Here is a 24310-nt window from a genome sequence, read left to right on the forward strand (position 1 = left end):
ACCAACCATACATCAATGGAAAGCTTATTTATTTATGTAAATATGTATACATTTTGTGGTCCCGGGTCACATATGTACCATTAAGTACAGATATATTTACATTTGGTAACAGTATGTACCTCTGAGATACTAATATAAACTCTTTTGGTGCAAAGCTAAACTTTTAAAAAGGGTACCACCCCCAAGTGAAATACTAGTCAATTAGTTCAAATTTACCAAAAATGTATAGTTTATTTAAAAGAATACACCTTAAGTAACCAGCTTATGACAATCCTTTAGAGGGTTTGAAACTACAATTTCTGGCTACCAGCCCAGATCTTTAAACACTACGTCACACAACACTGAGTTTGTGGTTATTAATTTACTGCATAAAATAACCCTGCGGAAAACTCACCAGTTTATTGACTCTCAGTTTCGAGGAGTTGAACTTAAAGATATCGGCTTTCTTATCCAAAGGCTTAATGGCAAACTAAAGATATAATAGACAAGGGAAATTAGCAAATTAACTACTAACATTAAACTCCTTAGATTGGAGTTTAAGTGACATGGTTCAGAAGATAGCTACCTCTTTATCGCTGTAAGAGATGTTTCGGATCTCATTCCAAGGAAAAGAGATTTTGGGTGTCAGTTTGTTCTCCGGATCATAAATGTGAAGACCCAAAGCATCAACACCTAACAGCAAGTTGGTTCCCTTTTTATTCTTGAAGAAAAAATATATGGAAGAAATTCAGTCAATTTGATAAAACATGCGTAACGCTATTGTGCCATCATATAGAAGAAGATTTATCAACCAAAAAAGATAAAATAATTACTTTTCAAGCAGGATAGTCACAGAACAAAGAGCTGTACTCACTGTGCGACTATGCAAGTTTAAGGATATTAGGTCAACAATTATGAAAGATTCATTCAAGCGTTGGCTGTAATGTCTTAGGTGTCCAAACCCAGCGAGATCAGACTCAAATCATTACTACAGTAAAGCAGCAGAAACTTTTCTTACCCTAATGGAAAAGTAATTGACCCCATACATCTCCAGGTCTTGAGCTATTTTTAAATACTCCATCTCTGCTTCATCTCTGCACAACATAATAAACAGAAAGGCAGGAGGGAGAGAGAATAAATTAGGCACAAAATAAATCTATTCCTCCGTGGGGCTTTAATGAGACTCGACTAACTTTGAATGCAAGAATTACAGTTCACACAAATATTATTTTTTTTGGTAACACTCACTATAAACAATTGAAACAGTAAGCTAGATAATAGACTATAGCCCTATTTGAATGGTAATTGTTTCTTGTGGGGACGAAAGGTGATTTCATCATTTATAGGGGGTAGTCAGTAATTTTATTGCAATCTGAATCCAAAATGTCATTGTTTTTCTCCGACCACCCACGTAAAAATCTCCAGCTGAATTACATACTGTTTTCTGACGAACACCAAGGTCGTGTGGTAACTTAATTTCAGATCTCTGAGTTTATAAAAGGGAATCAATGCGAAAGTCATTCTTTACTTCCTTATAGACCACTGAAAGGCACTGTATTATCACGGGCTTCGCGTTTATTCTGCATCAGTGAAGTGGCTTTCTTTGCGTGCATTTTAAAATTGACACCTTTAAAACTGAAATGATGAGGTAGCCTATATGAAGTATATGGTAACAAAGTTTCATCATTGCTCCACTACAGTGCGAGCTGATATAAATAACAGGGTTCCCACACCTTGGTTAAAATTAAAGGACATTTCAAGGACTTTCCAAATCCAATACCCTCAAATTCAAGGACTAAATATGGGGACACATTTCAAGTGAGCGCAAGGTTACATTGTGTCACCTTTTAAGATACATTGATACAGTTCCCTTTCGAGGGAACTCGCGCTGTGGCACTGTGGTGACACTTTGGGACGCCTCCAAGGGTAAGTGCGTCTGAATGTGTGTATCAAATTCAACCAATGGTGAGGCTTAACGACAAAGACAGGGTGACGCGGGAGCTAGGAAGTATATCGCTATCTGAAATATTGCCAAAGACGGCGTTACAGGGACGCAGGAAGAATGGCAAGGGAGACGCAGCGTCTCGTTCCCTTCTCAGGGAACAACAGTTACATACGTAACCCGAGACGTTTTCATTTGTCAAACACAACTATGCAAAAAAGCATTTTGGTATGAATCAACATTCACATACAGACGATATAAGCATTTAAAGTGAACAGTTTAGCACATGTGCTTAAAAAGTCTACACTACTATGAATAATATGGATTTTTTTGCATAAAATAGATTCAAGCACTTTAAATGACCTGTATCTATGTATGTATATATTTCTAAAACTTCCCAGGGCCTTGAATTTTTCCCCCCAGATTCACAAACTTTCAAGGATTTTAAGGACCCGTGGGAACCCTGAAATAAATAAGAAAAAAAAAAAAAAAAGTTTAAAATGCCTATTAGCAGCACTAAATACGGTTTTAAAATGTAATAAATTACACAACAGTATTCCCCATATACATATAACCAAGTATCCAGGTCTTGTGAGTGATCATTTAATTAAACACACATGCAGCGCATTTCCAGGTGTTTCGACTAATAAACAAAAATGTATCTTCATCCAAATGCATGACTTTTATATGGTGGATATCCTCATGAGAAACAATTACCGTCCGAATCGGGCTTATTACAATAGATTAGAAAATGTAAGGGTTTGACTATTTTACAAAGTTAGGTGCTTATATTCCTGACTGTAAGAGAAACGGATAAAGTGATGCTTTTCTTAGCAAAACCTTGAATACAAGATTACATATCACCGCTTTAACACCCAATGTTGTTTTCATACAAAGTGTGAGTAAATGTGGAAAATGGTTTAAAACTGAATTATCTGATCTGAATGATGATGCAATCTTGACTGGCTAAAAAGTACTTCAGGGGGAAACGCAATACAAGGGATAGGATGTGGCTTTATGAACTGTATCTATCTTAGTTTGGGCATTTCATTTCTTGGGTTTCTGTTTCGAAGGGGAGGGGGGTCCAGGTTAATAAGAGAAAAAGTACTAAAATGTTCTGAAGCTCTGTGTGTGTCTGTGTGAGAGAGATTTTAATGCATGCATAGGATAGGAGTTTTAGGAAAGTGTCTTAACGGGTGCTGAAGCAACACAAAAAGTCTGTTTCATCATCACAGTAAACCAATTAATGTTGTTTTTATGCTCGTTCTACACTTCGCAAGCTGTGTCCCAATTCAAGGCTGGATCCATCGAAGGTCGCGTCCTTCGTAGGATGCAAGAACTCTAATCCTAACTCGAAAAAGTCTATTGTATTATACAAAAATTGAGACACAGCGCAAGTCAAATCACACCTGTGTGAGAGAGTATTCATCCTGCAGAGCCTGAAGTTTAAATATTGATCAATGTTTGTCCCCTTTACACCCTATTTTGACCAAGACCCGGCAACTTAGAAAAGTATAAGTATAAAGACTGACAGGTGACGTGTCCAACCACTAGGGCTTGGTGGCATATTGAGTTTTGGTAATAGCTGTATTTTTCCCCAGCGGGATGAGACAATACCATCTATTTTCGTATGGTCCGATATGATCTTCCTCATCATACATTCACTGTTTTAATAAAGGTAATTGTGACATCTCACATGAGCCTTTGACTCATGGCAACATTTATTCCACTTGTAGGAAATGCTGAGATATTTATCGCCATATACCGATATTTTGGTCAATATCGCCCAGCCCTACCAACACAGGTCATTTTTACGCAATAATCATAATTCTGCGTTTACACCAGCCGCGGTAAAGGCGTCGAGCGCGAGTGATTTCAATGTTATGTCAATGTGAAAACACGTGTCTAGTTTGCGCGAATAGAGCATCTGGCGCGTTACGCGAAAATAGTGCTTTTTGTGCATTTTGCGTTTGACCCGGATTTGCCGCTGACGCCCGAGTTGAAAATTTTGAACTCTGGCGGAGTTTCGTGCCGCGTTAACCAATCAGGAGCCTGCTTGCTGCTGTGGCGGCAGCCCTGCCTGGAGTCACTCATTCAACATAAAGGAACGCTTGATATTGTCCGTAAGCAGTCACCTGGAGCTATACGACAACAATCAGCCAACTTGCAAACAGACAACCGTATAGCACTTGCCCCTCCCACAAGAAGCGGATTTTGCCTCTGACGCGCGTCAAATGCTTGCTTTTTCCGTGTGTCTACTTTACTCTAGACGCGCGAATGCATTCAAACTGTTCAAGCGGCAAACTAGGCGCAGTAGACACGATTTTGACGCCTCAAATGGGGTTGGTGTAAACGCAGCATAATAGAGTCCATGAACAGTGTATGGTAGTGGTTCTCAAACTTTCCGGAGTGCGCCCCCCTTAGTGTAGGGTGCATCCTATCGCGGCACCTCAAAGAAAATGACATAAATAATCTTAAACTTAATATTTAAATTAAAAAAACATATTAAATGATACAGTGTAGTGCTGTTGGTTGGTAGCTATATTTTTCTGAGGTTAGATCACAAAGATGAGTAATGTATTTTATAAAATGTCATAAAAATGGGTCCCCTGGCACCATCTCACACCCTCCAGTTTGGGAACCATTGGTCCTATTGTTTGTGTGAGGCGAGTGTCAACAATACCTGGTTCTGCCTCTGTGTCCAGCATAACAGATCGTGATTCTGTCCTCCCACATTTCAGTGGTCATCTGGTACAGATTAATAACCTGCACGACACAAAAAAACACAAATAAAAATCATTAACTTATACAAAAACTAACCCAACAACTCAGGGTGCTTTCACAGTGGTGTGGATCTGAATCATTGAGTATTTTAACATGCACAAAATTGTTTCAATCCGACTTAATTGAATCTGATTGCAGGTTACAACAATAACAAGTTTACGTGTCCTAAACATTGCAATCTGATTAAAATTTTTGTTTACATGCACATTCTATAAAATCTGATCCAAATGTCTGCGCAAGAGCACAGGCAGGGTTGCCAGATTTGCATAACAAAAACACCCCTATCGACTTTGAAAACTAGCCTTTCGAAAATTGTGTTTTCTTTGCCTATATCTGAAAACTTTTTAACAACAATCTTTCTTCAACTCAACTTTGACTTTCTACAATTATCCAGAGATACATTTATTTTATTAGTTATTGGTATTTGGGCTGTGAATATGGATGTCATTTGGATGTTTTGGGGCTAGTTTTGAATGTCTATTGAGATGGTTTTGATACGCGAATCTAGCAACCCTAGCTGTGCACTTCACAAACTTTTGATTTGAATTATATTGACTGTACATGTAAACTAACATTTTATTCAGATTGCAATGTTTAGGTTACATGTAAACTGTACTGTCGTAACCTGCAATCAGATTAAATTCATTCGGATTGACCAAAATTTGTTCATCTAAACATAGCAAATGTGTGCACGCAAATAACAATTTTTACAGGCACCCTTAAATGCAATTATAATGAGCAATTAAACTTTACTTCATGTAAACACAATACTTGGATCAAAACGATGCAATTATGCTAATTGTAGCAAACATAACTATAAACATTTGAAGTGCTTGTGATGTGCATGCATGATGTCACACACACCTGCAGTGATACGCAGAGATTGAAATATGCGCAGATAAGTCATATTGATGATGTTGCATGACATGAACACAACGCAATGTATAGAAATCAAGACATTTTAAGTGCAGAATAACAATGGAAAGTTTTTGCATTTGACATAATTAAAAGAGTAGCCACCCAAGTTCGTCATATCATGTTTTATAGCCAAATAATAATAGAGGTGGAATCTGACTTAAGCAATCAAACTAAGTGTAAAAACTGGTTAACAGGGCAAAGGCGATATTTCATTGAGCTGAAGGACATTGTCTAATTAAATCAGGCTATTTAAATCCTTCAGATGACTTTAAAGCTAGTGGAGTAAACAAACACCACTTTACAGTATTTACTGACAGAAGAGCTTTCACACATCTGACGCCCTACGGGAGGCCCGCTGAATCTGAACAGCTCCATTACCAGGCTCTCCTAATTTTGCAAACACAAGATGCATAATTACTAGGGAATGACAGCCATCCCAAAATCACACTCACTCTTTTTGGTAGCAGCTCCTCGTGGGACAGGAAGCCCGGCTTGTGGACATTAGGGTCGTAATCACCATACTGTAGAACCGAAACAAAAACTCAAAATGAGCCTAATTAATATTCGAGATATGAATTAAGGCAAAAGTGGACCCACACAGTGATAGGAAAATACAGCAATTATGTGCACCTGTACTCACTTAAACTGATTGAGTAATGCATAGTTGCTTAACACATAAAAGCTCTTTCAAATCAAAAGAGAATGAAATACAGCTGTGTTTTCATGAGAGGCATTATGGGTAAGATAAGTAGAGAGTAAATGGGAGGAAGAGAGAAAGGTACGCATAATATCATGCTAAATTACAGGGTTGTAAAATCACTCGTTGACTGAAACAGCTTTTGATTTTCAATGTGTTGAACAAAAGGTTTCACAAAAGGTTCTTTGTATCACTCTCAGATAAAAGGTACAAAAGGTCCTAATATGTACCATTTAGGTATAGATATTTACCTAAGGTGCCAAGGTGTACCTCAGAGGTACCAATATGCACCTTTTAGGCAAGTGTACTTTTTTTAACTGATACTGGCCCAGTGACAACTTTTGTACCTTTTTTGGGAAAAAGTTCTACAGACTATAAAAAGGTAAGAAAAAAATACTTATTGAAAAACATCTGACTTAAAAGACTCTTTGGAGAACCAAAAATGGTTCCCCTGTGGCAGGGGCTTTTAAGCGTTTTGTAAGCCAAACACCTTTAATCCTAAATTATTTATTTGAAGTACACCCTGAGATTTTAAGTAAATTATTTTGTAAAAACACATTTAACATGTTTAACTTTTATTAAAAGCATTTATTTTTCATCCCTTTTAATGTTTTTGTCAGTAGTATTTCTCTTATTATGACTCATCTGGTAATTTTCTTTTATTGGTATATAACTAGGGATGGGCATTTTTTAGTAAATTATATTTGAATTTTAAGCTCATAAAGAACAAATATTCGAAAATTCGTATATTTAATTAACGTTAATTTAGACTTACGGTTTTTGTATTTTTTTATTTTGTCACAATTTCACAGAAGGATTATAATTTGCAAATATCCGCAAGCTAAGCTTATATTCTGTAAATATATGTAAATATATATATATATATTATTTTTCTATATTTTTATTTTTTAGTTGAACACATTGTAAAAAAATATATTTTAAAAATTATACTTTCTTAATTCTACAGAAATGCGTTAAAGCCCCACACAGAGCAATTCAGTACGGTTTAATCTTACAGAAATTATATTATACCAAATATTATACCCTAACCCCAAAACCCAAGCGAAGTTTAAAGTTTGAGGACTTGACAAAGTACGCTATCATCATGTAAACAGACTCAAAACACCAAGTAAGAGCCCGGAGCGAACGAAAAAACATAGGCTACATAACAGACTGCACAGTCGGCATATGTTTTGTGAAGAAAGATGCTCCAGGGAAAGTGTATATTTTACAATAAAGTCTGTAAAAGACAGTATAGATGAAGTGAAAAACCAATAAATAAGTCGTAACCCTTCGATGGCACATTAAAAAAAAAAATTCGAACAGCATTTTTTCATTCAAATTATTATTGCAGATCGAATATTCGAAAATTCGACCATTTGGGCACATCCCTACATAAAATCCCTATCTGTCCATTTTGCATGAGTTCTCATATACAGACGATAAATTGTACTAGGGCTGTCAAAAGATTAATCGTGATTAATCGCATACAAAATAAAAGTTTGTTTTTGTAAAATATATATGTGTGCACTGTGTGTGCATGTATATATTTAAGAAACATTAACATTATTTATTTAGATTTTATATATTTTACATTATATATAAATATATATACACTGTAAAAAAAATCCGTAGAAATTACAATGTTATTGCAGCTGGGTTGCCGGTAATTTACCGTAGATTTACATTTATGTTATTTACTGGCAAGAGTTTGTTCAAAGTTAAATAAATTTTAAATATTAACAAGTCTTTATCTTTACAGAATAAAACTATACAATAACAGCCTCATGCAAAGCATTCTGGGAACCAGAAATCATCATCAACCTTTTTCAGTTTTTTGCTTCAGATTTTGTTTCCCAGAATGTTTTGCTTGATGCTGTTATTTTAGTTTTACTCTGTAAAGACAAAGACTTGTAAATGTTTAGTGTTCATTTAACTTTGAACAAAATATTGCCAGTAAAAAACATAAATTTAAATCTACGGTAAATTACCGGCAACCCAGCTGCAATTTCTACGGAATTTTTTTTACAGTGTACATAAATTATTTTTTCTTAAATGTTTACATGTATGTGTGTATTTATATATACACGTAATAATTACACACAAAGAAATATATTATGCAAAAACAAACTTTTATTTTGTATGCGATTAATTGCGATGAATCTTTTGACATCCCTATCTTGTACTGTTGTGTAATGGTAACATGACATGCACCTAAAACAAATTAAATATATCTTTTTTTTAGTAAGCATTTTATTTAGATTGATTTACATTTTATAAACTAATTGCAAAAGCAACGCAGGACGAAAGTAACAAAGCGATTTTCTCCAAGCCCTGACTACATTTGCATTCCAAACTATGACAGCATCTTTAGCACCCAACCCTTGACAGAGCTGACAAATGTTGCGTTATTTCGTCATTGTTTCGCACATGAAGGTCCAGAAAGCTGTTTTCGACTATATAAGTAAATTGCTTAAGCTGTATTTTTTTTCTTATAATGTGTTGTCTTGCTCATTTCATGTGTTACAGTACTAATCAACCTACAGGTTTTTAGTGCTGTAACACATCCTAAAGTTTGCCTTGCCTTGAGTTTTTCCAAAATAAAAGTAAATGTCAGGAGTTCCACTTAACTGCTGCTAATACAGTTGCTTTGTGTTGAAAATATATTATTCTAATTTGATTTAATGTGTTTAGTGTTCATACTGTTTGTTAGAAAACCATACCCATTACATCAAGATGCATGTCAATAAGCGTGTTCAGCTTTTGTCATTTGAGATCAGACTGCTTGTTATGCTTTTTTATTGAAAAATGACATCAAATACAAAAAAAAACATTTTGCTCAATGCCAGAAGAACAAGAGGTATTAGTCACATGTTACCAGAGAAGGAAGAAAGAGATAAAAAATACAAAAAATTTGTACTTTTAAAATGTTGCATGTTTTCAGAGCTTTTTCGTTTTTTTTTTTACTTTTTCAACAAAGGTACTGTATAATTTAAAATCATTCATGAAATGTAACAGATTTGGTTTGCAAAAGGCCATTTTGTTTTGTGTATATGGTACGACTGCTTCTAATGTTTTTTTTTTTTGTTTTTGTTTTTTTTGCAAGAACTAACAGAACATACATACAAAAACATTGACATACAATATCGAGACAATATACAGAGAAAATAATGATAAATAATAATAAAGAAAGAAAGAAAGAAGAGGACAAAGGAACAAAAAGAAACAAAAAAAATAAAAAGTAAAGAAAAAAATAAAGGGGCTATCACCTAAACAGTATCAGATGAAGAGGTCAAAAGTAGAACAGATCCTAACTGTACTTATGGCTTTCTTATAAGTGGAGGCTGATATTATATTCAAGTAATTTTGCAGATCTTTCAGGAAGACAGAGAATACAGGTTTAGAGTTAGAGAATTTACATTTGTGAATGTAAAATTTGCTAAGAAAAATAATTAAATTAACAATAAAGCAAATATTTGTTTTTTGGGGTCAGTGTCATAAAACCCAAATATAACGTTTCTCAAACGTACTGCAAATCCTGGCAAAATCTTACACTTAACAAACACATCAATGTCTTTCCAGAACTTTTGTACATAAAGACATGACCAAAACAAATGTACAACGGTTTCATCACAAGTCAAACAAAAAGAGCATGTAATCTCAATGTCAGCTCTAAATCTTTGCATAAACCGCTTTACAGGGTAAAATCTGTGTAAAGCTTAAAGGAAATTTCTTTCACTTTGTTTGTGAGGAAAAATTTTTGTTGTAGAGACCAGATTTTTGCCCAATTCAGGTTAACAAATAAATTATTCCAAAAAGAAATTGCAGATGGAACAGAAATCAGGTTCTTAAGAAATAATGACCTTATCTTATAATTTTTGGCTTTCGACTCAGAGAAGCAAATTTGTCCAACAGGAGTATCACAAATTTTAGGAAAGGATGCAGTAGGGCCTATAGAAAAATCACAATTTTTTAAAAGCATACATAAACCAGAGGGAATAGCTCCCATAACTATAGCAAACTCTTTGGGTGTTATTGGTATTTGGTATTTAGTTAGAAATTCAGCGTAGCTGAACAAAAGACCCTTCTCATTAAACAATTGCTTCACCAAAAATAAACCATTATTAAACCAATTATCAAAAAACAAGGACTTTTTCTTGAATAAAATGTTCTTATTGTTCCAAATAAAGCATCTTTGTGGTGAAAAGTTGTGTTTATAAATTAACGCCCAGGCTAAAAGAGCCTGACGATGAAAGTTGGATAGTTTGGTTGGTAGTTTTAATATATCATAATTGCAGGTTAAAAAAAAATGAATACCACCAAAATGTGAAAAGATAAGTTGGGGGAAAACATTCCGTATAGAAGATGGTTTCGCTAGATACTGTTTCAGCCAATTAACTTTGAATGTGTTGTTGAGGGTTTCAAAATCAATGACATTCAGACCACCTTTATTATAGGAGTTTAGTAAGACTGATTTCCTCAGATAATGAGATTTATTTTTCCAAAGGAAATTTATTAAAATCTATTTAATTAGTTTAAATGTTTGTTTGTCCACATAAAGAGACTGGGCTGCGTAGGCCAAGCGAGACAGCCCTTCTGCTTTAGTGAGTAATGTTCTACCTTTTAGTGATAAGTCTCTTTGTAGCCAACAATTATATTTTTTTTGTGTTTTATTAATAATGGGTTTGAAATTTGCAGAACACCTATCATCTTTAGTAATTAATATACCAAGATATGTAACCCTATTTTTTACAATAATATTCTCAATTGACGTAAGAGAGCAATCCTTAATTGGTAACAATTCACACTTATTAAAATTTAAGTTTAATCCTGAAGCTGCAGAAAAGGGCTGAAGAATATTCAAAGCCAATGAAATTTGTGATGAGTCATATAAGAACAAGGCTGTATCGTCCACTAGTTGACTAATTTTTATTATATTATTGCCAATTTTAATACCCTTTAACTGACTATTATTTACATGTGTGCTAAGGAACTGTGTTGCAATTAGGAATAAATAAGGGGAGACTGGACATCCTTGATGAACTCCCCTTTTTAAAAGAAATCTGGGTGAAGTACCATTACTTAATTATTTCCGTTTACATAAAGCATTTGGACCATCTTGCAAAAGGAATTACCAAAGCCAATTTTTTGTAGAGCCTCAAATAAAAATTTGTGTTCCAATGTGTCAAAAGCTTTGTAATAATCTAAAAATAAGATGAAGCCATCACTGTCTATTAAATCTGAATAGTCTAAAATATCAAGAACTAATCTTATATTATTTGAGATGTGTCTTTTTTGCATAAACCCTGACTGTGTTTCGTCAATGATGGAATTCAAAACACATTTTAGTCTTTTGGCCAGGACTAATGCTATAACTTTATAGTCGTTATTTAATAATGTAATTGGGCGCCAATTGTCTATTAACAGGGGATCTTTTTTGGACTTTGGGATAAGTGTTATTAGTCCTTGGCATAATGTGGCTGGAAGTAGGGCTGTGACGGTTAGGATATTTTCTCACCGCGGTGAAGCATAAAAAAAATCATGCGGTTATGCGGTTAACCGCACAACAGTAACCCCCAAAGCCCAAAAGCACAACCCCCCACCCCCGCAAAGCTTTGAAACGTCTTCTTATTTATTATTAAAACAACAAATTATATTAGCAATAACAACATAAAATAATATTTATTTCCATAGGTATAATATATATATATATATATATATATAGCAATACATATATATATTTTTATATATAATATATATAATAATTATATAATTTTTGGTCATCGTTTATAACCCATTTTGTACAATACATTTCATACAATAGCAACCTGAAAAAAACTAGAAAGAACATGCCGAGCTTAACATTGTTTCTTGTAAGCAAAACCTTGATTCCAATTTCTTTAGACATTTTTAGAGTGTTTTTCGGGTAACACTCCGTGGATATAACGCACTCCTCCAAACGCAACGGGTTGAACGTTAAATAATTTATTGCACAATAAAATGGGTTACAAACAATGACAAAAACTGTTCCATTATTCATATTAAACTCAAAAGAAACGGAAATAAATACTATTTCATGTTACTATAGTTAATATGTTTAATTATAATTTTTCAAAGCAGATACGAAACGAAATAACGTATTGCATCATCCCGTAAATAACCGCGCAAAACTTATGGATACTCCAATCAATGCTTTAAATTACTGCTGTCCATTTACATAATCAAGAAGATAATAAAACTTTTTTGATCCCGAGCTGGAGAAATTAGTTTACAGCATTAACGGGTCACGCGGTCAGTAAGCCCTCACCTGCCTGACTGATGTCACTATGGTACTTTGCTCCTCTCGCAAAAGTCTTGGAGATTTCCAACTGTCGTTGCTGGGCTGAAGTTTTATGCTTTACTTAAGGTATGTTTGGTGCTCCCAAGTCCGACAAACGCCACATGATAGTTAATCATCACAAGATGTGATTTTAGATAGTGGCATTTCCTTGCTACGATAGTCAGACATATAGGTCTACAGCCGACCGCGCTAGCCTCCATAACTATAGTTGGCATGTTTGACCATTATAGTTTTAAATAATTATGCTATTATTATCAGTACCAACGCGCATTTCGTGCTGCCCGGTGACCTTCTTGCACCTGAATAATGTAACGCGCGTGGCTGTGAGATTTCCTTGCACTTGAGATTTTGTTATTCGCGCAGTGAGTGAGTTGGTACAGTTCCATGGCATGCAATGAATATCAGAGCACCTGGGCATGACGCGCTTAAATTAATGGCTTCGTGTTTAATAAGATTGCGCCCGTGACAGTAGGCTATTGTGTGTATTTAAGTACTGAAACTAAGTAATTAAATAACAATTATAATACATGCGCACATAATAAACCCCTATATATGTTTAATGCACCGTCCCTCCCCCTTGTGCGGAAAGCAGTTTTTTCTCTAGAACCCTTGAACACAGGATGGAAGACAGTAAATTATGATTAACAATGACTTTTGTGTATAGTTCATATCATACACCATATGACTTCTGTAACTTTCACCAGCAAAATAATGAAAATATAAAAAAGTGCGGTGATGACGATGATGAACTCAGCACCGCGGTTGGCATCTCATTACTGCGGTGATGCGGTGACGCGGTTATCGTCACAGCCCTAGCTGGAAGTAACATTTTCTCTTTACTTTCCTCATAAACTTTTAACAAAAATGGTGCTATACTATGACTAAACTTGTAGAACTCTGAGCAAAAACCGTCTGTTCCGGGGGATTTGTTATTTTTTAAAGACTCAATAGCTTCCTCTATTTCCTTTAATGTAATAGCCGTATCACAGAAATTCTTATCGGAGTCACTTAATTTGTTTACGTCAGGTGAGGATTTAAAAAATTCACTCAAATGTTGACGGGATAATTTAGAAGAATATAAATCACTGTAAAAATTGGCACAGAACTTTGCAATGTTCTTTGGGTCATCACTTATAGTTCCATTGATCATAAGTTTTTGAATTTGATTACTCTTAGCTTGCTGTCTTTCCAGTCTGAAAAAGTATGCCGAATTCTGTTCTCCCTCTTCCATCCATTTTCTACGCGATCTAATAAATGCTCCTTCAGCCTTAGTTTTATATATATTATCTAATTTGCATTGTAGTTCGGCCAATTCAGCTTTTTAAATAATCTACATTTTTAGATAAAAGATTAGAAAGTTTGCACATCACAATGTTTTCATTCGATTTTTTCCTTTTTGCCAGGTCACTGCTATACTTACGAAGATATTTGCCCATTTCGTATTTAGTAAATTCCCAGTTGTTACCATAACATTTCTCTCCTTTTGCTTTTTCCCAATTTTTATCAATTATCTTATTAATTTCATCTCTAACATCATCATACGAAAGAACAGAATTATTAAGTTTCCAGTAGGAACAGAATCCGCGAACCTCTTCAGATGAAATTAAATGGGCACAAATAGAGATACACTTGTGGTCAGAAAATGGTGACGGTAAAATGTCAGAAGAGGTTTTAGATAGATCCCTGACTGCTTCTAATGTTTTCGAATTGCATTCACGGCACAGTGATGTCACACGCCAATCGGCCTGCATAGCTCTGTATGAAATTAGGAGCAAGGGGGCCCCCTAGTGGTTCGGGGGGCACTGTATTCACACATTATAACAATGCTTAGCATTAAGGTAATCATGTTTTTTTTTTGGGGGGGGGGGGGGTTAAGGGAAATCATCTGGTCTCAGATAAAGGTGTATTTCAAGAAGCGAGAAAAAAATACTGCAGAGATAGAAATTGAGGTCCACGTGCATTATCGCATCCGTCAACTTTTAAGTCTCCCCTTTCTTTTTATACTACCATTTCTTTAATTCTTCCTCTCTGTTCTTTCACAGATTCTCCTCAACTTCCTGTCTCTAAATAACTCCAAACATGCACCTGAACTGAAATCATGCCGTTTTTCACATTAAAAAAAAATCTGATCGGATGAGCCATGTTGAAAGGTTCACACACCTGTCGTTAGATATGAACTGAATGGTATATCAATGCTTCATTTTCCATGACCCAAATTTTAGATCGGAAAGCAGATGAAGATAACACAGTTAATATTTTGTAAAGGAATAAACAGAAGCAAAAGTAGGATTTACAAACCTAACACACAGAATAAACACTCGGCCAAATACTGGCCTCTCACGGCTTATTGATTTAAATTCTAATTGTAAACATCTGAATCGATAAATGATGCGGTTCGCATGAATCTACCACAACATTTGACCACGAATTAAGCCCCAAGAAACTTTCAAAGGACTTATGCGTAAGCGTGTTAAGCCATGTGAGGTTTACAAAGTACTTTAACAAAGCAAACAAAGGCTTTGGCCAATTCCCGTCCAGTTTCAGAGCCATCCGATATTTCTGACGTGAGCGAGGGAGAAACCGAAAGAGATTTCTAAATTGGCACAAGGTGAGATGTGTGCAGTTAGCCAAGGCTTTGGGAAAAATCGCATGTTCTTGTTGCCCCGAAGCTGTCAATCAAGCTGACAGCTGTTTAATAAAATGCATGTCTGTCTGCGGGGACACTGTAATGGGATAGATGTCGACCTTGAAGGGACGTCCAAAGGACTTTATGGTTTAGCATCTTTCCAGGTGTCAATACGAGAATAGGGTTTAAAAAGAAAATAGTGGGTTCAGAGGAACACTGACCTTAGCTTGGATGGCATACGAGGCTAACAGCACAGAAGCTTCAGGGGGACAGTAGATCTCCTCTTCCAGAATCTTTGTTTTCACCTGCCAGATTTCAGAAAAGAGAGCAAGATTAATAAAACAGAATCCATATATTTAATTGATTCATTTTTTATACCCACAACATACACAAAATAATGAACAAAACTTTGTTGAGTTCACGTTGGTTGGCACAACTTGGCAGACTACTGATTTTTGCGATAGCAAAAGAGATCCCTAGTTAAATAGACGATTTTAGCAGTAAAACATGCAATCTTAACTACAGATCGGCTGCCAAACCTCCCATCAAATAGTGGTAATCCATGATTGCCGTCTTCCCTCGTCTTTAGGAAACCAAAACATTTGTTATTTTCGACGAGGTATTTGCTCAAGAGTTCAGTTTAGCAACTAGTCACCCCTGAAACTTACCGAGTGGTCAGGGGTGTTCACTGATATGCTCACACAAAAATCACTGAAAAAGATGCTTTCTAACAGCTGTTTTAGCATTCGTTGTTAACTTGTGGACCTATTTTTCCAAACGCCTCACACCCGTACATTCTTACGCTTAGAGCTTGAATAATAGACACTCCAGCCCAGGTGGTGGCGCTAATCCGCCTTTGCCAATTGCAAGAATAGAAACAAAGTTCCCGGTGCGGAGTAATACCGTACCTCACAGGACATCTAATACTAGTCAATGGAGTTGGTAAAAACTACGATAAAACAGCTGTTGGAATGCGTCTTTTGGAGCGATTTTTGTGTGAGCATACCAGTGTCTTTGTAAACGAAAGTTTAATGCATTTTAGGAAGGATTGTTCCAGTGCACCATTAAACCCATTGTAGAGGTCTGAGCTGAAACACAAACACCAGAAAATTCTCAGGGTAGCCGCAAATATCGAAATTTCAGTCAAAACCATTCTATTTCACCTTAAACAATCTGAAAACAGGGCTTTAAGTCTAAAATACCGAACTTGTCCTTTAATACCAAGTAAAAACAGCCCCTTTGATGTCGTCCGCATGCCGTTCTGCGTGGCACCGTATAAAGTTGAACACCATGGATTTTATAATGACTTATCTCGAGACCACAAAATTACCTTTAACATCAGTTAATGGAAAAACAGCGTTTTTGTCAACATAAAAAAAATAAAGCTTACGTTTTGCGCAAATCTGTAATGGAAACGCAATGACTGACTAGCTAACATTTATTGCCTCCAGAAATGTTAGAGAACTAGATATTTCATCAGGTACATTTTAAACGCTTAGACCATTATCTATTAATAAGCCGGCAAAGCTTGTTTCCTTCAGGCTATAAATGGACTGAGTCCCGACATCATTTATGTAAAGAGATACAAAGCCATGGCAGAATACTTAAGGGTCATTCTGAAGAACCCTTAACGCAGCAGATGGCTCAGCGGTTAAGGATACACATTAGTTGCCGCAGGGTTGTTGAGTTGAATCCCAAGTGGAGCCGTAAGGAAAAAACTGGTGAACTGATGAACCTGCTACGAATCCTAACAGCGATTCTTGAACCGGGTTAAAAGCACTGCATATTTGTTTGTAACAACCTTATTATTCTCTCTATCACCTACACAAGACCAGGTGAATATGAATTTAGATTTGCATTACCTAAAGAAAACACCAAGGTTTACTATAGGTAAGTGCGTGTTTTTGTTTTTAAGGATTGATAAATGCATCTCTAAACCTTATTTTTTATATTTTAGGTCAACTAATCGTTTTAGGGATCCATCATATACTTTCATAAAAAAATTCAACGCACCTGCTCTTATCCCTCATTTCACTATCAGTCATAAAAACGTTGAGTAGCATGCAATGTGTCAGTGACTGGTCAAAAGGTGCTGGGTATTACTGCTGGATTTTCAATCGGTTTTACAAACGTAACAGCACATTAGGAGAGTGGTTTGGGCGGTTTGGGAAGGGTGGCTGTTCCTGATAAGAGCCCATCCAGTCGAGCAGCTTTAAACAGCATCGGCACAGCTCTATCCCAAGCCTACAGATGAGCGGAGGGCAGAGAGGCTAAGGGGGAACAGACTCACCGTCCCCCAATCTCTTCCCAGAATTCATTAGCATCTTATGAGAATTCATTACATTCTTTTTTAGAGTATATTGCCATTCTGAACAAGCAGCCCGGGGGTATAGCTCCCATTATGTGTGAAGATGAGCTACTTAAGCTTTCTCAGAATGCTCATATCTTCGCCTTGTGCCCTTTGCAATGCGTTCAATTCGTAAGATTGATACAAGCGCTGTAAACTAAAGGGCAAATGGCCATGACATAATGTTAGATAATAACTGATGTCAAGCAGTGTGAAAACTAGGAAATTGTTCAAAACAGCATAGTTTTATATAAAGTAGACGGTTGCACAACAAGTGAACTAATCGGTTGTCAGGAAGTCATGTAAAATTAAGTTGGATCACCTGAACAGGATTCTTTGTAACATAGGATACCGGTATCACCGGTGGCTTATAAATGCGCATGCAGACATGCGCTTTTTACTTTCACTTTTAAAATACAGGCAATTGTTTAAAGAGCCCTTATTTCATTGCTAAAAACAATGTAATTTTGTGTATTTGGTATAATACAATGTGTTTACGTGGTTTATGTTTAAAAAACACATTATTTTCCACATACCGTACTTTTTTATAGCTCCAGATTTCACTCTCTTTTTAAAAAAAGCAGTAGCGCCTCACTGCAGAACACGACATCCAGGGGGCGGGGTTGGATTTAGATCCAGGGGCGGAGCTGGATCCCGATCCAGAGATCCAATTGGTCGGCAGTTTTACCACAAGACACGTCATACACGTGTTGCTGCGTTGCCATTTCCGCATTAAGTCGTAACTAAATTAAGTTATTATTTTGACATAAAAAATAACTTTACTTATGACTACAATAAAAGTAGTGCCTTTAGGGTGAAATGTAAGTTTTTTGCTATATTGTTTTGGAGTAAAACATTTCGGGTAAGCCTACTACGAGTAATCTTACCACATGCAGTTTAAGACGTATTAATGGATACAGTATAAATATGCATAATTATTAAAAAATATAGGCTATGGCATGTTATTTAGAAATTGAATAAATTGAATGTTTATCTTGTATGGACTTTGATCTTGTTTTAACGCGTCTTTGCTTACAGCCATTAGGAAACAGGTTTCCCTCGTAGATGGTTTACTTTTTAAAAATTTGCTAATAAAATATATCAAATAAATTTGTTTTTATATTTACTCGTATAGGAATAGCTGTGTAATAAGTGGGATAATGTACAAATAAATCCCTTCAGTGATATCAAACTGTCGAGAACGTGTCCTTATCCCCTTACACCTAACCGTGATACTTTCTAAATTATGAATCTTTCTTAACTATATTATTAATCAAACGTACACTTAAATTGATACGAGCAAACGTTGGCGACCACAGGTTGCAACTAATTGCGGGCTGCAACAACGCAAATATACTGGTTCATTTGGCGGAACAAAGTACGGTATATAAAGTGGGAGGAGTTGGATCTAGATCCAACCCCGCCCCCTGGATGTTGTGTTCCGCAGTGAGGACCATCTCAAAAAAAGGTCGGATATGGAAAGCACTGGCTTCATGTGAATGTCAGAAATTCAAATTTGCTTGTTGATTATTTTATGAAGGTTCAACTGATTATCCTTTTTAGTAAAAAATAGAGACATAACTCATTAAACCAAGTTAACTACACTGTAAATATTCCTCGTTAAACAATTCTTAAAGTTTAATCACTTTGAAATTACAATTAATTTCTTTCTTGACTTGTGAGTTTTTATAAATTATAAATGATGTTGATGTTTAATAATGAAATAACTTAAGCTAATTCAACTTTATAATGTATAGCAACTAGGGCTGGGATAAACGATTATTTTTTAAACGATTAATCTAGCGATTATTTTTTCGATGCATCGATTAATTTAACGATTCATTTTATCAGTCCGATTCGACTTCGATTCGAATTCGATTCTCGATTATCTCCACATTAACTCTTTCCCCGCCAGCGTTTTTACAAAAAAGTTGCCAGCCAGCGCCAGCGTTTTTCATGATTTTCACCAGAGTTTAATGCCTTCCAGAAAATGTTCTTCTTTAAATAAATAAACATACAATATACCAAATGAAAGAACAGACCCTCTGCTTTCAAACAAAAAAACCGTTTCATCCTACCTTTAGTGGTTCTTTTGCAATCAGCTTTTGAATATGGGTAGGTTTTTGCAAAAACACCATATTTTGAGCAAAAAGCAAAAATAATTCCATATTTGTGCGGGACTTTTCATAGAGATCCCATTCAGAGCGATCTTTAAAACAGACACGGACATGCAGCAGCTTGCCATAGGGCAATACTTCAGATTTTAAAAAGTTGCGGAAGGGCGCCACCTGGTGGATAATAGCGGTATTGCGGAAAGACGGAAAATCTCGTCATTGGCGGGGAAGCGTTTTCTCTTAATTGACGAGATATCTCGTCAATGGCGGGGAAAGAGTTAATTAACTAATAGCAATTTATACATGTTGATTTACATATCTGAATGTAAACATTTCAATATATGTTGATTGCTCATGAAATTTCAAAATAAAAAAGACTATACAAGTGCAAAATAATGCATTCTAGCATTCAATAAAGCGTTTGCAGCGCATACTGTGCAGTTTAGTAACATTATAAAAATCTCAAGTTCAAATGACTTTATTATGCATGCATTTATGAGCAAAACCTCTTCAATGTGCCTTTTGATGGTCACACAGTGTAATTTTTATCACTTGATTTGTTTAATCCACATTGTTTTCGTGCTGTTCTAGTCCATGTAATGACAGATATAAACACAATTAAACTTAAGAAGCACAAACATTATTAAATCTTCTCCTTAAGTTTATCAAGATAGATGAGGACTCATTTACTGCTGTACAGAGTGAATGAAAGCACAGTCTTCTGGCAACAGTGTGTTTTACATATTTCATTGCATTTTGTTAAATTGCTCAAAGTCATGACTGTTTAAAACACACTTGGCATCACATTCATGATTTTATGGTAAATTTTTTCGCGTCAATCCACGAGCATTTAAACCATAAACAAAGCACTTTCACTTTAATTGAGCTTGAGCAGCGCAGCAGAAACGATCGCAGCACTGTTGCTATAGAGCCGCGAGCTCGCGCTGCTCATGCGGCAGGGTGCATGCTGTAACATGGGCGCTGAAAAAACATGCGCCGCTTACGCACTGCTCACACTTGCTGTGAAGCCGGCGTGGACTGGAGCCACTCGCGTTGCTACTACTCTACGGCGCCGCCTTTTTGGGTCTGACGAATCGACGACGCATTGTCCCAGCCCTACAGCAACTCCTCCTCAAGAAAGATTAAATGAATTGTAAATTCAAGCTGATTAAACTTTAAAAAAGTGAATTTTTTTACTGTGTACTTGACTCAAAAAAGCTGTGCAGCAAGTTGCCTTGAAATTTCAGAAGAAGTAGTCAACTATTTATTTTTAACAGTGTAATTCAGTGTGAAGCACAATACAAACACGGCCTAAAAATAAACTCCAGCATGCAACATAAAACACCACCACTTAATAAATGCAAATAAATTCCTAGATATCTACAGGGCTAGGGTTTGTCTAAGCTAAAAGAGTTAATTCTTTGCAAAACAATTGTTAATTTAACCCACATGATATGCAATCTAACTGCTCAATGAGATGATTGATAAAGTGTTTATAATGGAGGTTATTGCCTAACAGTTTCTGATCTTGGAGAATGTTGGCAGGGAGTTGTGAAACAGAAGGTATTCCCCTGGGATTAAAGAGTAAGAGACAGGAGCCTCGATGTAGAGCACACTGCTTCCACATGACTGAACACAATCACACCAAACAATGGAGAAAAGCACTGAACCTGCAGACAGCACAGCCCACAAACCCTCTCTGACAGAGGACCGCATCGAGAAACCCAATACGAGAGCACTGATCAGCTGCCAACCCTATTAAACCGAAATGGCTTTTGAGTTCAGGTTAACAGCACATCATCACCTACAGTTGTGTACAAATAATACTTAACCATCCAGCTAGAGTAATTATACAAAACTAAAATCAAATCACCGACAACATTTTATCTGCCTTAGTGAATCTGTGCCGTGCATAGTGGTTTGGCTGAAAACACAAAGGCAGCTGGTTTGATCCTTAACAGGTTGCAGTGTGTAAACTAGACGGCTACAAGTTCCTATTACTTTGAGTTAAGGTCCAGTTAAACCCACAAGAAGCTGTGACTCACCTGTAGAAAAAAAAGATGCTGGGTTATATCCTGCACCAGCTCATCTTCAGCATTCTCCGGGTAAAACTTGGCCAGGAAACTAAAAACTATTGGCTCCTCTTTGGGCACATCATGGTCCAAAACCTCAACAAAAAGAGAAAAGCATGCACATTAAAGTCTTCAAAAAGGACAAAAAAAAAAACCCAGCAAAGTATAAAGATAAACAAGTGAATCTGCAGACTGTTAACCCATTCCCTTTGTTTATTAAAGATAAAATAGCAATGTTTCAATCAATAGCAAAAATCTTTTAATCTTTATTGATCGAAGCGTTGCTATTTCATCTTTTATAAATAAAGAAAATGGATTAACAGTGTGCAGATCTCCCTTGTTTATCCCAAAACCTCTAAAGAAATAAACTCCCATGTCGTGGATTTCAATTTATTTAACTGTCAATCATTTTACAAATAAAAAGCAGAAAACTTTAAAACTTTTTTGTAAGCCGAACCTCATACACCCAAATTATTTATTTGAGTTTTTAAGTAAATATTTTAATCATTTAATAGCACATATGCATGTTAATCTTTTCATCCGTTTTAAAGTTTTTATCATAAGTATTTTGCATGGTTATTGTTGTTATTACCTAATATTGGACCTTTATGTTGTCATTTTCGTTGTATTGGTACTTAACCCTTAACTGGCACTCTCCCGTGAGGGGGACACCCAAGTTTACTTCAATATTTTTAAATGTTAATCTAAACTATATATTGTTGAAAATGTCTAAGAATATATTAAATATAAATATTTCAAAACCTCTTAGCAGTAATAATAATGCAGTGAGTGTAATTTATTAATTTGTGACAAGACCAAAATTACAGATTAAACAAATATTTTATTATTACCTCTTTTTTATTTTCTCTCTTTTTTTATTACTTATTTACATTTTTTACTGATTGTAATTGATTATTTTGTCAAACTCAACAGCAATTCCCCCACAAAAAAAAACAGGGCTTCATACCCCAGTTTGGTACATGAATATTGTTATTTGGTATCATGGTACCAAAATAATACCATCAGATATCATAAGTGCATCTGGGTGCACCAGAAAAATAACTTTGTTTACATCACATCAGTATCTCCATAATTACAAAGTACAGTCAAGCCTCAATTATAGTTATTTTTTTCCATTACAACAATATCTGTGTTTTACCCAATGACAACACATGAAAATGTCAGACTATTGCAAAAACATGACACTACTAGCAAAAAAGTTTCTTCTACCTTTTTGTCCATCTTGAGCCACGCGATGGTGTCTTTTACAAGATACTGCAGACCAAAAAACCAACTCTCCCTGAGTCCCAGCGTCCGGCACACAAGTTCAAACAGGTCCTTTCCTTTCCATTTCAGCTGCCCAAACAAGATTAAAATGAAGAAAGGTTAATAAATGAAGGCTTTATAGACCCCTTAAGATAGCTTAAAGAGCAATTTTCTCTCAAGTGTTAACACAAAAGGCTGTGGAAAAACTGAAATCTTACATTATTAAATAATTTTAAATAACCAACAGTGTTTAGTCGCCATAAACCAAATTATTTGCTATTTGCTATCGACTTTCAGAAGCTAAGATAGATAAAACTTTAGGACAAAAGAGTGCCTATTATTTAGATAACCTGAAAGTGCAGAATAAGCTTCTGTTTTACTATACGTAACATAAAAATTAGATTTAAAAGTGTTTATCTGATAAAAGATCACATTTAACACACACACACACACATATATATACATATATACACATACATATATACACACACACACACACACACACACACACACACACACACACACACACACACACACACACATATATATATATATATATAGCTTGCCTTAAAGCCACAAAACTTCAATTCTGCTTTTATTGTCTTTTTAATGAAAGCAACTTAAAAGTCTATTCCCTGGACACTTAAATTAAAACATTAATTGTATAATAAATAATAAAATAAATCTTCACACAAACCCATTTGAACAGGATGTGTTGATAAGGAAAAAAGATCCCAGCATCACAAATGTCAGAAAGGGCATTCACTCAAGACTTATTGCATCAAAAGGACACAAACAATTTACTATTAAATTGGTATGGTAAAGGGCTGAGGATGAATTTCATGTCGGGAAGCATAATGATTAATTGCGATTAATCTATTGCAGAATAAAAGTTTTTGTTTACATCATATATGTGTGTGGACTGTGTATAATAATTATGTATATATAAATATGCACACAAGGAAAAATATATATTTCTACATTAAGTATTTATATTTACATACAATATAAATTATACATAAATATATAAAAGAATATACACATGTAAACATTTCTTAAATATATACATGCATGTGTGTGTGCATTTATCTGTACAAAGTTATAATACACAGTTCACACACACGTCTATAACAAAAACTTTTCTGCTATAGATTAATCGCAATTAATCGTTATGCATCCCAAGTTTCATGCATCTCTTTTCTTATTAAAATGACTTCATTATCTC

At 35.4% G+C, this 24310-nt stretch overlaps 1 protein-coding gene across 1 annotated transcript in view; it reads right to left on the reverse strand.

Moving 5' to 3' along the window:
- nf2a (NF2, moesin-ezrin-radixin like (MERLIN) tumor suppressor a) overlaps window positions 1-24310 on the reverse strand; it is a 49129-nt gene that overhangs the window by 20135 nt on the left and 4684 nt on the right. The window contains exons 3-10 of the mRNA XM_065250940.1: window positions 23050-23175; window positions 21793-21915; window positions 15508-15591; window positions 6076-6144; window positions 4605-4687; window positions 998-1073; window positions 566-700; window positions 395-469 (exon numbers count right to left, since the gene is read on the reverse strand). Coding sequence (XP_065107012.1) covers window positions 395-469; window positions 566-700; window positions 998-1073; window positions 4605-4687; window positions 6076-6144; window positions 15508-15591; window positions 21793-21915; window positions 23050-23175 — 771 coding nt within the window. The remainder of the gene's footprint in view (window positions 1-394; window positions 470-565; window positions 701-997; window positions 1074-4604; window positions 4688-6075; window positions 6145-15507; window positions 15592-21792; window positions 21916-23049; window positions 23176-24310) is intronic.

The sequence above is a fragment of the Paramisgurnus dabryanus genome, chromosome 5 (assembly GCF_030506205.2).
Source record: "Paramisgurnus dabryanus chromosome 5, PD_genome_1.1, whole genome shotgun sequence".
NCBI lineage: Eukaryota > Metazoa > Chordata > Actinopteri > Cypriniformes > Cobitidae > Paramisgurnus > Paramisgurnus dabryanus.